General features: G+C 39.0%; 1 protein-coding gene across 1 annotated transcript; it reads left to right on the top strand.

Moving 5' to 3' along the window:
* The first annotated feature begins 65 nt into the window (after positions 1–65).
* Positions 66–11,193, top strand: LOC145462957 (protein phosphatase 1G-like). The gene is made up of 11 exons (XM_081446638.1): positions 66–271; positions 2,090–2,159; positions 3,185–3,321; positions 4,038–4,160; positions 4,659–4,803; positions 5,649–6,049; positions 7,148–7,382; positions 8,240–8,330; positions 9,118–9,156; positions 9,868–9,967; positions 10,725–11,193. Exons 1-11 carry the CDS (start codon positions 161–163, stop codon positions 10,917–10,919), a joined length of 1,647 nt encoding a protein of 548 aa, XP_081302764.1. The 5' UTR covers positions 66–160; the 3' UTR covers positions 10,920–11,193.
* The last annotated feature ends 520 nt before the right edge of the window (positions 11,194–11,713 follow it).

The following is an 11,713-nucleotide window of genomic DNA, read 5'->3' as shown; positions in this document are numbered from 1 at the left end:
CAGGCAATTCAGCAGCAATACCAAAACAGGAAGTTCGAGCGCATCTTGCCCGCGAGTTTTGTGCCTCACATTGTAAGATCAAGAATTTTAATCTGCAGCGGAGAGAAAGCAAGCCTCGTGGTTACAAGTTTTATTTGCACGAACGTTCTTTCCAAACATTATGGGCGCGTATTTGGCGAAACCAAAAACGGAGAAGATTTCTGAGAGCAGCGAAAACGGTAAAGTAAGGTATGGCGTATCCTGTATGCAAGGCTGGCGTGTGACTATGGAGGTAAGTGAGTTTGCACCGCAAAATAAACTCTTACACCTTGTGTATAAAGCGAAGCGTTGATAACAGTTGTATTTATTGATCATTGACAACTACTCTTTGAGTGATTGGCTTTAATACACTCCATCTTGTATACCTTTGGCTCTCTGGATTCCACCTTTCTTTAGCTTCACTGAGTAATCAGCTTTGTTGGCTGACGATAAAAATCGACGAAATCCATTTCGATGGTTTTCTTCGGAGAGGCGTTTTGTTTATTCATATGGCAGGGCTAAAGGTTGTACCACTTGAAAGGGATTGAAGTGAATCACAGCCAGGGAAGAAATAGTGGCAGATGTTTTTAAATATTAAACTTTACAGATAACATGGTGAATCCGATGTAAGCTGGAGCTTATATAAGATAGGTTTAAACTATTAAGAGCTCTAACGATCTGCGGAGGTTAAGCTTATTTTTCAGGGAGAAAAATAAAGCTGAAATAGTTCAAAGTCATTCCAACCTATTCTATGATAAAAAATCCAGAGAAAAACAGTTTATCTCCATTGAGTCGTGTCTGAATAGACTGTCACATCTTATCCTGTACAGCAGTACTTAGCAACTGTAAATAAACCTTCTGAGCACATACTCTGCGTGCATGGAATATACAGTGCTATCCAGGTGTTAAATTTTGTTTATGTAAACCATGTTCTGATTGGATGGCTAGTTGTTTGGGATGATACTGATGTATCTCAAATATATGGATACAGTGGAACCTTGGTTTAACGAAGCCCTGTTTAGCGAAGTCCTTGAATTGTGTTAACAAGGGGTATTAATTCTTTGCCCCAGGAATAGTAAAACATATAGAGAAGAATCCTGATATTTGAGACCCTTTTATGGTGAACATATTTTGCCAGTCCTTTGGCCTTTTGTTGTATCGAGGTACCACTGTATAATGCAAATTAAAATTTCTTGCTTCTAGGAAATGGCCATGTAATGGTCAGTGCAAAATCCTTGCCTGTGCAAACATTGCAATGTTTGCAATGCACCATATTGGGCAAACATTCCCTGGGGTGCACTGAATAGATGCATTTGTTGATTGATGTGGCTGCATCTCTGAAATGCCTACCCTGTAAATAAGAAAAAAACTTTGATTCATTTTCCTACTCCATCTAAGACAACACCGTGGTCTTTTCATTGTAGGATGAAGGGTCCAGAATAACAATCTCCAATTAACAAAAAGTCATTTACCTTGGTTTTGTTTCACTGTTAGTTTATCTTGTATTTACAGTATATCTTAAACTCCTGATTCTCAAAGCGATTTTTTGTTTCACATGGAGTTTAGAGTAATCATGATTCTTCCATACTAACAAGTTTATTTGTAAACTAACAGCTTTTCAAAAAAAGTTGCTTGAAAAGTTTATTCTGTCACAGTGAGTGAGATCATTTTTGAATGAGGTCCAAGTCATTGATGGGGCTGATTATCAAGAAGAATAAAAGAATAAGTTGGAGACATCACATCTTCTATCTATATCTGATGCACTTAAACTTTCAAAAATAAAAAAGTAAATTTATAAAAACTGTATATAAACTGTAAACCGAGCTTAGTCAGTTGACTGCCATATTGAAAATATCAATTTGTTTAATATGTAAAAAATCATTACAATAGCCCACATGTTCTTTGTCTTCTTTGAATGTGGATAGAAGACGTGATGTCTTCATCTTATTCTTCTTGTTTGTCCAACACATTCCTGGCCTCAGAGAGTCAAATTTCCCAGAGGGGCTGATTATCATTTATCAAGTAGACATTATTCTAGGCTTAACGTTAGCTTTGGTTCATTTTTTTACAGGATGCACATACCTGCATGTTGGATTTTGACAACAGTTCCACACTGTTTGCAGTTTATGATGGCCATGGAGGTATAAAAGGATCTGGAAAATTGTCTTTTAGTGGCATTTTGAGCAATGTTTTATTTTGGCTGCCTTTCACTTTGCATTAGGCAAAATGACCCATCACCATTGAAGATTGTCTCAGTTTCTGTAACAAGAAGAGGTTATTTCTATGCCATTTCTAGTCCACCACTATTTTATCCTCTGGCAATAAAGTTGTCTGTACAAATTTATTCCCTTGGGTATAGAGAGGCATTGCGAGTGTAAATTGTCTTGCACAAGAACACCACAGAATGACTCTGATAAGGGTGCAAACCTGGCTCACTCAATCCGGAATCCAGCACCCTAATCAGTAGGCTACCATCCGTCCCATTTTACTAGGTAGATTTTTGAGCTTTCATGCTTTTTTCTGACTGAAGTGGTAAACATGTTTTTTAATATATTGAAACACACCATTTTAAGATGATTTCCAGTCCATACTGTACACTCTCAAGAGTTTGTTTACGTTTTTTGTGTTATCCCATGTAAGACATCACAAAATGTGAACATTTTGTGACTTCCATACTTACATGAAGTAAATTCAAACTTTCATGTCAACCACTCTTATGGTGCGAAGTTTCATGCTTTGTTCTTTCTCCTATCAGTTGATGAAACAACTTTGCAGCTGTAAAAATCAATGAAGCTGTTGGAAAAAGAATTTGAAAGGCCACCAAGATAGACCCTTTTCACAAATGGCTGCCAATTTAAAATTCTTTTGTATGCATTTAAATTAGCCTTACTAACCTCGTTTCAGAGTAAAAATTCTTTTGAATTACCAACTTCAAAACGAGATTAGTAAGGCTAATTTTAATACTTGCCAAAGAATTTATAATTAGCCGCCATTTGTGAAAGTGGTCTATAAGGTATGTCGTTCGTGACGAATAACATCGATTCACATTCCATCGTGTGAGACTTTTTATTTTTGTAAACATTAGGGTGCTAGGACCATGCAGTATGGACTGGAAATCATCTTTCACATGGTTTGTCACTTACTTCCTATTGTGTTGCTCACTTAGGATCAGAAGTAGCACAATACGTAGCTAAGCACTTGCCAAAAGTTCTGAAGAACACAGAGAGTTACAAGAAAGGAGACATCAAACAGTCAATGGTTGACTCATTCCTGGCAGTTGACCAGCTGATTATCAGTGATGAGGTTGGTGACAATGAATAATAAATTTCTCTAAATACAATCTGAATGATGTACAATACATTGTCAAGCAGATAGATAACAAGACAGAATAACAAGTCTTCACCAAATATATAGATTTAGCCAAACTCCTGATCACAATAAGGTAACCTGGCTTGAGCCTGTGATCCAAACGAAAACCACTACCTGGGCAGTGGTCAACTTCAAAAAACATGTGACCTCGATGAGCTGTACACCTGAGCCTGTGATATGGGCACATGATACTGGTCAGCAGATACCTTGTTTGACAGCTGCCAAGATGTATGCTGTAAACCAAGGCTGCATGCATCGGTTCACATATTAGCTGGAGTATGGCAGCCATGTTCCGTGACATCGTTGTTGTAGGGCACCCAGGATCCATGCTGCTAGCCATGTAAAAAGAATTAAATGGTTTTCTATTTTTATGCATGCATGCAGTTCTATTTATATAGTTATGGTGCCCCACTTGGTGAGCTGCACTACTAAATGATACTGTCTCAAGTGATATTTTCACAATGGTGGATCTCATTAGAAGATGTAATGCAAAGAAATGATGTCACTGAAATAACTTGAAAATTCCCTTTTGTTTTATGATCTTGTTGTATAAACCTCCCACACTTTCCTTCTGTGGCCATCTCAAACAGGAATGGATATTTTCATCCTCACATTCTCATGTAACCAATTATTCTGTATCTGTTGTTCAGGGTCTTGCAGAGTTGAAGGAATTAGCAGGAGTTGATAAGGATATTGATGAAGAAGAAGATCTTGGATTGTTGGAACAAGAAGCTTCAATGCCTCTGCATGAACTGTTGGCTAAGATGAAAGAGGTCTGTAATTTAAGATTCGAATCTCATCAAAGAGGAAATACTGCTCATTCTCTTTGTAGTTCAGCTAGCAATTTACAAGCCTTTTTTTGCCAGAAAATAGTTATAACTTTTTCATTCAGGCTAATGAGTGGTGCAAAAAGATCTTAACATGTACCACATTTGTGTCACAATCTTCCCTTCTTTTCTAAGATATTTCTTACAAATTCTATTTACACAGAGCTCAACGTTGTTACTGCTGGGGTCACCAATGCGACCAAATCTTTTTCATCGGGGACTAACTTTTCATGCTTTTCACTGAAATACTTTTGCTGGAAACTTACTGTAGGGGCCAGGTGGCCCCAAGGTTTTTTTCCTGAAGGTCGAGTCCTGTAACAGCACAATCAAACTTTCCATCCATAGTGTAATACACTATATTTTTATGATCACCATACAGTCTAAGTGAGGATAAACTCATTCAATTTCATTAAATCAACTTCAGTCGATTTTTCTTCTTTTCAGATGAAAAAGAGGTTAGGAGATGGTAATGAAGAGGAAGTGGAATACTGGTCAGAAAATGATGAGCAAACCGCAGCTGATGATGGTGAAGAGGAAAATGAAAATAAAGAAGAGAAGAGTGCCATTATTGATTCACAAAATGAAAATGGTAAAACGATACCGTAAACTGCTACTTATAAGCCCTCCCTGCTTATAAGACCCCCAAGTTAAATGCCCATCTACCTGTAAACAAGCCCCCTTTAATTGTCCTTGTTTTGAATTTGTTTTATTGTGATGTTTTGAAGCTTTATTAAAAACCAGTAAAAGAAAAACCTATTTCAATCAACACAGCTATAGCTCATTTCAAAATGGTTTTTATTCTGGTCATGAGCCCCTTGGATAAAAGCCTCTCTGTTTATGAGTCCATCTAAAAGCCCTTACAAAGTTGCATAAGCCCAGGGCTTATAAGCGGCAGTTCAGAGTAGTGGAGTCAAGTTGAAAGAAAAGAATAAAACAAATTACAGACTGTATTCTAGTGAAATACACATACAGTCAATCTATCAGGATTCGTGATAATTCTGATCAAAATTTTGACATTTGAGTGGAAGCTACAATCGAAGCTCTCCGTACGGACATCTCCAATACGGAGACCTCTCTGTTACGGACCCTGTCTAAAACAGACGATGGACACTAAATCTCGGCCCTAGGGAGCAAATTCATGCAAATTTAACCTCTTTATTACGGACACTCCGGGGACCGGGTGTCGATAATTTGCGGTATGTACCATTTCCTGTCGGCAGTTACACAAACATTGACACTAATTGATACCAATACCAGATCATGTTAGAAATTTACTTCACTGTGTCCGTATTAGAGGGGTTCGACTGTATAAAGAAAAAGTACAATTTCATTTCAAATTGTACAATTTGTGCAAGGGATCGAAATTAATATCAAATAATGCAAGCTATCCCTTGTTTATGGAAATATTCATGAGCTCATTCACTATTTCTTCAGGCATCAAAAACGGCAAAGACGGGAAAGAGATAAGTGAAAATGGTTCAGAAGATGGAGATGGAAGTTCTTCGTCTAACAAGGACTCTACAAACGAAACTACAGAGGATGACAAGGAAAGGAAGAACAAAGAAATAGACACTGACAGCAAAAATGACGAAAAAACACAGAAAGAAGAGGCAGGGACCAGTCAAGAGGAAAAGGTGGAAGAAAATAATACAAGTGATGAGAAGATTGCTGTTGAAGAAGGTGATAACGATGATGAGGAAGAGGGTGACGAGGAGGAGGAAGAAGAAGAAGAAGATGATGATGACGATGACGATGACGAGGATGATGATGACGATGATGATGACGTAGATGGACAAGTTGCCAATGAAAATGAAGGATTTCAAAGCTCAGATGAGGTGAATAGTTTACTTGTATGAAAAGTTCAAAAATGAATGTTATCCCTGATAAAGTACAAAAAGTACCTTCATCTTGCTCGAAACATTCACTTCGATCTCCTAGCAGTAACAGTGGTTTTGCAGAAGTGAATAGTGATTGACAATTGACAACAACAATGGGGAGCTTAAGCAATAACAACTGCTACGCCAAGGACGACGCTTAGTAAAAAAATGAATTTATATTTTACCTTCGAATTTCTCAATTTCCCAGTTGTCTAGACTATATGCCTCAGAAAGTTTTCAAGCTAGCAATTAGCCGCCTTCGTTTGCATTCTCCAAAATACGCAGAGTTTAGACATTTCACGTTTTTAGAGAACTTAAGCAAACCACGACGGGAACGAGAACGCCACCAAACAAGAGGTTAATGAGCAAAACAAAAGCTGTGCACGTGCGTTATAATTCTTGGTACATTTCTTTGCCGTCCTCTGCAAAACAAGAACGTGAAATGACCAAATCCTACATTGTCCGGGGAACGTGAACCACGACGGTTAATTTTTTTTATTTTTATTCCAAATGTTTCGCCCTGTCCCAGATTCAGTGTCGTAATAGTTTGACACTGAGAAACAAAGGGAAATGACTTAAGAATATAGCGAGATTCGTAGGTAAAATATAAATTCATTTGTTAATCGATGTTGCCCTCGGCATCGCCGTCGTGGTTTCTTAAGGGAGTTTCAGCAGACAACGTCGCTTAAAAAATGAATTTATATTTTACCTGCGAATCTTGCGATAGTCGCGCTCTAAGCATGAACCAAATCTGTCTGCAAACTCAATTTTCAAAGTTTTAGTTAGGCCAGTTATTAGTGGTCCGTTCGGGACGTGTTTAATGAAAACACGAAATGACGAAATGGCACCTAACAATGTGGGTTAACCCATACAACTAGTGCGAGCTAACCACCTTCAAGTCAGTGATATTTAGGCTGACCTGAGCGCTATTTAGGCTAACCTGAGCGCAATTTAGGTTTATTTAGTCTAACCGTGGTGACATTTAATAATTTCGCCATTTCATTGTGTTTTAAACACGCCCGACCGTTCGTGACTGTACCAAATTATATTTTATAGGTTGGATATGACAGTGGAACTACAGCGATAGTCGCTTTGTTACATGGCAATCAACTATCTGTAGCGAATGTGGGCGATTCACGTTGTGTGTTGTGTCGCAATGGTATTGCTTTGGAAATGTCTATGGACCACAAACCAGAGGACGAACATGAATTAAATAGAATTCACAAAGCAGGCGGGAAGGTCACATGTGAAGGAAGAGTTAACGGCGGCCTAAATCTATCAAGAGCGTTAGGTACGATGTTAATGCTCTAGTTAACAACTAGATTATGAGAAAACGTTGAAATGTTATCGACCACACCAAGCCAGTGCACACTAATGGCTGATAGTGTGCAATGGCTCAGCCAATCAGATTACAGCATTTTTAGTATAAATCTACTAGTCGTTGAAAACTTTTTTTAAGTCCTCTTCACAGACCCTTCGAAAACGCAAAGAAGCGACTGCTATTTTATTTACAAGGGCACATTGCAAGGCTGCTGTCTGAACTTCGACACAATAATGGACATTCTCGGATTATCATTCATAGTCTCTATGTACTAAAACTTTCAGCTGGTACTGGGTTTTAGGCTACTCCTTATCTACAACAAGAGGTAGCGGCCTAGTCAATATTGAGAGTACAGCATTCGTGATAGGACGCTGGTAGATTTATACTATACATGTACTCTAGTATGTTCATACTCTAGCAAAAGTTAATCGGCTATAGTTTGTGTGCATAAGAAACTGCACTTAATGCAATGGAAGCATGTTAAGTTCTATACTTCTAGGCAGAGTTCACCTCATTTGTTGAGCCCCTCCAGTCAGCTACTTCACATTTTCAAGCCAACAGAAATTCAGAATAAAGAAAATTTAAAATTTTAACCAACACTGTAAATTCTCAGTCAAACGTTGCCAACTTTTTTTTGAGAAATACATTGCTAGAGGCTAATTCTTCGAGCCGGATTGTTGACCGCTTTGCTGGAAGAGTGAGTAGAAATAAAATATCATCCCCCGTGCGCGTTAGCACATTGCTTGTGATTGTTTGCCCGTCAGAAAAGCAAACAAAATACGTCGTCAAATATGTTGGAGTATCGTAACACTTGTTTCGCCTTCCAGGTGATCATAGCTATAAATTACAAACAGATTTATCGGCTTACGAGCAGCAGATCACTGCAGTGCCAGATGTCAGACAAACACCACTAACAGAGTAAGCCACCAACAAACTTCTCATTTGTTATGCCAGTACTGCCTAATATATAAACGTCTTTCAGAAATAGGTATTGTTTAATGTTATCTATAACACGGAGTTACACAAACCCAGTAGAGTTTCATCATAAAAATTACAACACCCTATGGCATGGGAGGCAGTGTTTCAACAGTTAGCTTCGACTGGGGTTATTGTTCTCGAAGCACAGTAGCACTATCAGTGATAAACTCGGTTACCAGCCCCTGTTCGGGAAAGGAACTTAGACCAGACTCGCGAGAGCGGCCGAAATCTAGCCTGCGTTGCAGCCGGACGTGTCAAAATCCCCGGTAATTTAGACTGTCTGCGACTCAGGCTACAGAAATCGAGCTTATATATCTGTGATGAACTACCTCCTATTCCAGAGGGAATAGTGATTCTCCTAGCCGCCTCAGAAACCGGAGTTAAGCACTGGCATCATTAGCCATCATAACATCATATCCTCGATAAACGATGCACGGCAGGAAGAATTAACCTGGGGTTCCTTGTTGGGAGACGGTAGCTCCATCGCTGTTGACAAGAGGGTGGGATGGGGCGGGGCGAAGCAATGTAACGGAGGCGCTTACGAAAAAAGTCTGAGTGAAGTGTGGCGTGAGATGAGGGCTTTAATACGGCAAACACGGTTACTAAGTAATACATCCTCCTGGGTCACATACTGCAAGCAAAATGTACTTGTTGTTTGGGCTAAAGAAACATTGTATGCGAGGTCGCCATTGAGAATGTAAACACTGATATCTGTCATTTTTCTTAGGGCGGACGAGTTTATGGTCATCGCCTGTGACGGGATATGGTAAGAATAATCATTTATTTTAGCGTAGATATTTTTGGTCTTATCATCAGTTTTGTATTTTGTCTTAGTTTGTGTCCCCTTATTGGTATGGGTTTCTCCCAGGCTACATGGTTTGACACCTTAATAAAGTTTCATTATTATTATTTACCAAGTTTCGTAGCATAGGTAGTCCAGTTCTGCACCTCACTCTGTCACGCAACGCTACGTTTTTGGAGTAGCGTTTTATTGCAGAGAGAAGGCCAGAACTAGACTACATCATAGAAGACGTTCTGTTGAAATTCTGTTCTGTCTACAGTGTGTGCAAACCTTTACATATGATGATAAGTTGGAAAGAGTTTTCTTTGTACCACGCTCGTGTCATGTTGATTAATTCACCTTCACATTTCATTACCGAGCTTAAAATTCACCATCATTATCAACTTATCACTACTCACGATGAATTCGATAGCGTTGATCCTAGCAGTATGCAGGACACCTGTCATATATGAACTCAGTTAAATGACCTTCCTCTCCATGAGTTCTCGTAGCTCAGTGGATAGAGCGCCCGCCCGGTGTTCGGGAGGTCATGGATTCGATTCCTGTCGGGGACTCAGAATTTTTCTTTGTCCCACGCTCGTGTCATGGTGATTAATTCACCTTCACCTTTACATATGCTGTTCGTGCTAATTGTTAACCCTTTAGAAACTTTAGTGCTTTTTTTTGGTTATTTAGGAATGTGAAAGGGAGTCAAGAAGTCGTAGATTTCGTGGGAGACAGACTACGAGAACAAAGAAAGAACAGTCAGCTTAACCTAACAAAGATTTGTGAGGAGGTAAACATGCACTATCAATCTAGCCTCCCACTCAGACGTCTGCTTAGGAGACTACTGTCAATCAAAGTTATTTTAATTTTTAATTGGAAAATAGCCCAAAGAAAACACGCGCGCTGATTTTAAAATCGCGTTTCTATTAAACAATTAGATTATGAGCTCGAGATTTCTGTCGCGTGATAGTTGACGAGGACGCAACTATCACGAATACAAATCGAGAGCGAATAATCTAATTGTTTTAGTATAAATCTACTAGTCGTTCAAAACTTTATCTAAAGCCTCTTCACAGCTACTTCGAAAACGGAAGGAAGCGGCCGCCAGTTCGTTAACAAGCGCACACTGCTAGGCTACTCACTATCTACAACAGAATAGATAGTGAGTAGCGTAGCTAATCAGAGAGCGGCATTCGTGATAGAACGCGGTAGGTTTATTTTTTATTTTCTATTTTTTAATTTATTTTATCGATAAAAACATATTACAATATTGCAACAAATTTCAAAAGTAGTGCAGAAAAGAGGGTTGTTACAACTGATAATATTCTAATGAAAAATAAGCGATAATATATACGGTAGTAACTATTACGAAAAATATGTCTCTCTAGGTAGGTTTATACTAAAACTCGATAGAAACACGGAAATAGATCTCGAGTTCATAATCTAATTGTTTAATAGCAACACGATTTTTAACCAATCAGCGCGCGTGTTTTGTTTGGGCGATTTTCTAATCCGTTATAAGATACCTAACTTACTGGTCTTTACAGCTTCTAGATTCTTGTTTAGCGCCGGACACTACAGGAGATGGAACTGGTTGTGATAACATGACAGCCATCATAGTGCTGTTCAACTCTGAGTCTGGCGGCGCAACAGAACACAACGACAAAAAGAGAAAGCAACAAGAAGCAGACATACCCGACGGAGATTTAGCTGGAAAGAGGATCAAAACAGACGACTCTTAATATCCACTAGCGGGGACAAACATTATTTTCAAGCGTTCTGCCATCCCTTGCATTCACTGGTCATGTTGTGAAATCCTGCGTCAAGCGATGGGAGCCATCTTGAAAGTACACAATGAGCTACAATGGACAGAGAATCGTTTATCTCGTCAGGCATTGTCTGTTTATCCTTTGACTCAAGATTGATCGGCATTTTATTTCTCGTTTCAATATCATTATATCATCATACAGAAAGGTGATGAGAATAAATAAGCTCATCAACTAAGTGATGATAGGGAGCTTAAGCAAACCGCGACGGCAACGGCGAGAACACAACAAACCAAAGGTTTAATGAGCAGCCCAATGCCCGCACGTGCGTCATAGACTTTTATATTTCGTAGTTATCCTTTCCAGAAACAACGTGAAATAACCAAGTTCTGAGTACTTTGGATAACTGCGTCGCGATAGCTTACTTTTCGTTTTTCCTTGTGGAATTATAGCTGGCACTGTAGAACTATTTTGAGTGGGGTTTTAGACCGATTGGCGTACTAACCGTATCAATGACAAATTCTCGACCGTGATTAGTTCTCCGCTCGCCTATTTGTCACCTAATCGGTGCGCGATCACATGGGTGTCCAATTACAGGAATCCAGTTTGAACTTTTTGTAATCGGATACCTGTAATTGGATACCCACGTGATTGGTACGTCAATTACGCTCGCTTTAATGGCTTCCTTCGCGATGTTTCCTACAGTTTTCTAAACTTATGAAAAGCGCTACAGACGTTTTCGCTTAAAAGAAGCTCTCAAAGACATTTTT

This window comes from Orbicella franksi, chromosome 12 (genome assembly GCF_964199315.1).
Source record: "Orbicella franksi chromosome 12, jaOrbFran1.1, whole genome shotgun sequence".
NCBI classification, from domain to species: Eukaryota; Metazoa; Cnidaria; class Anthozoa; order Scleractinia; family Merulinidae; genus Orbicella; species Orbicella franksi.
This window is presented reverse-complemented; position numbering and strand designations above follow the sequence as displayed.

Coding starts and splice junctions, on each gene's coding strand:
- LOC145462957 (XM_081446638.1), top strand. CDS start 161: ATGGGCGCGTATTTGGCGAAACCAAAAACGGAGAAGATTTCTGAGAGC. Junction 4,804..5,648: donor TGATTCACAAAATGAAAATG/GTAAAACGATAC, acceptor CTATTTCTTCAG/GCATCAAAAACGGCAAAGAC. Junction 7,383..8,239: donor AAATCTATCAAGAGCGTTAG/GTACGATGTTAA, acceptor TTCGCCTTCCAG/GTGATCATAGCTATAAATTA.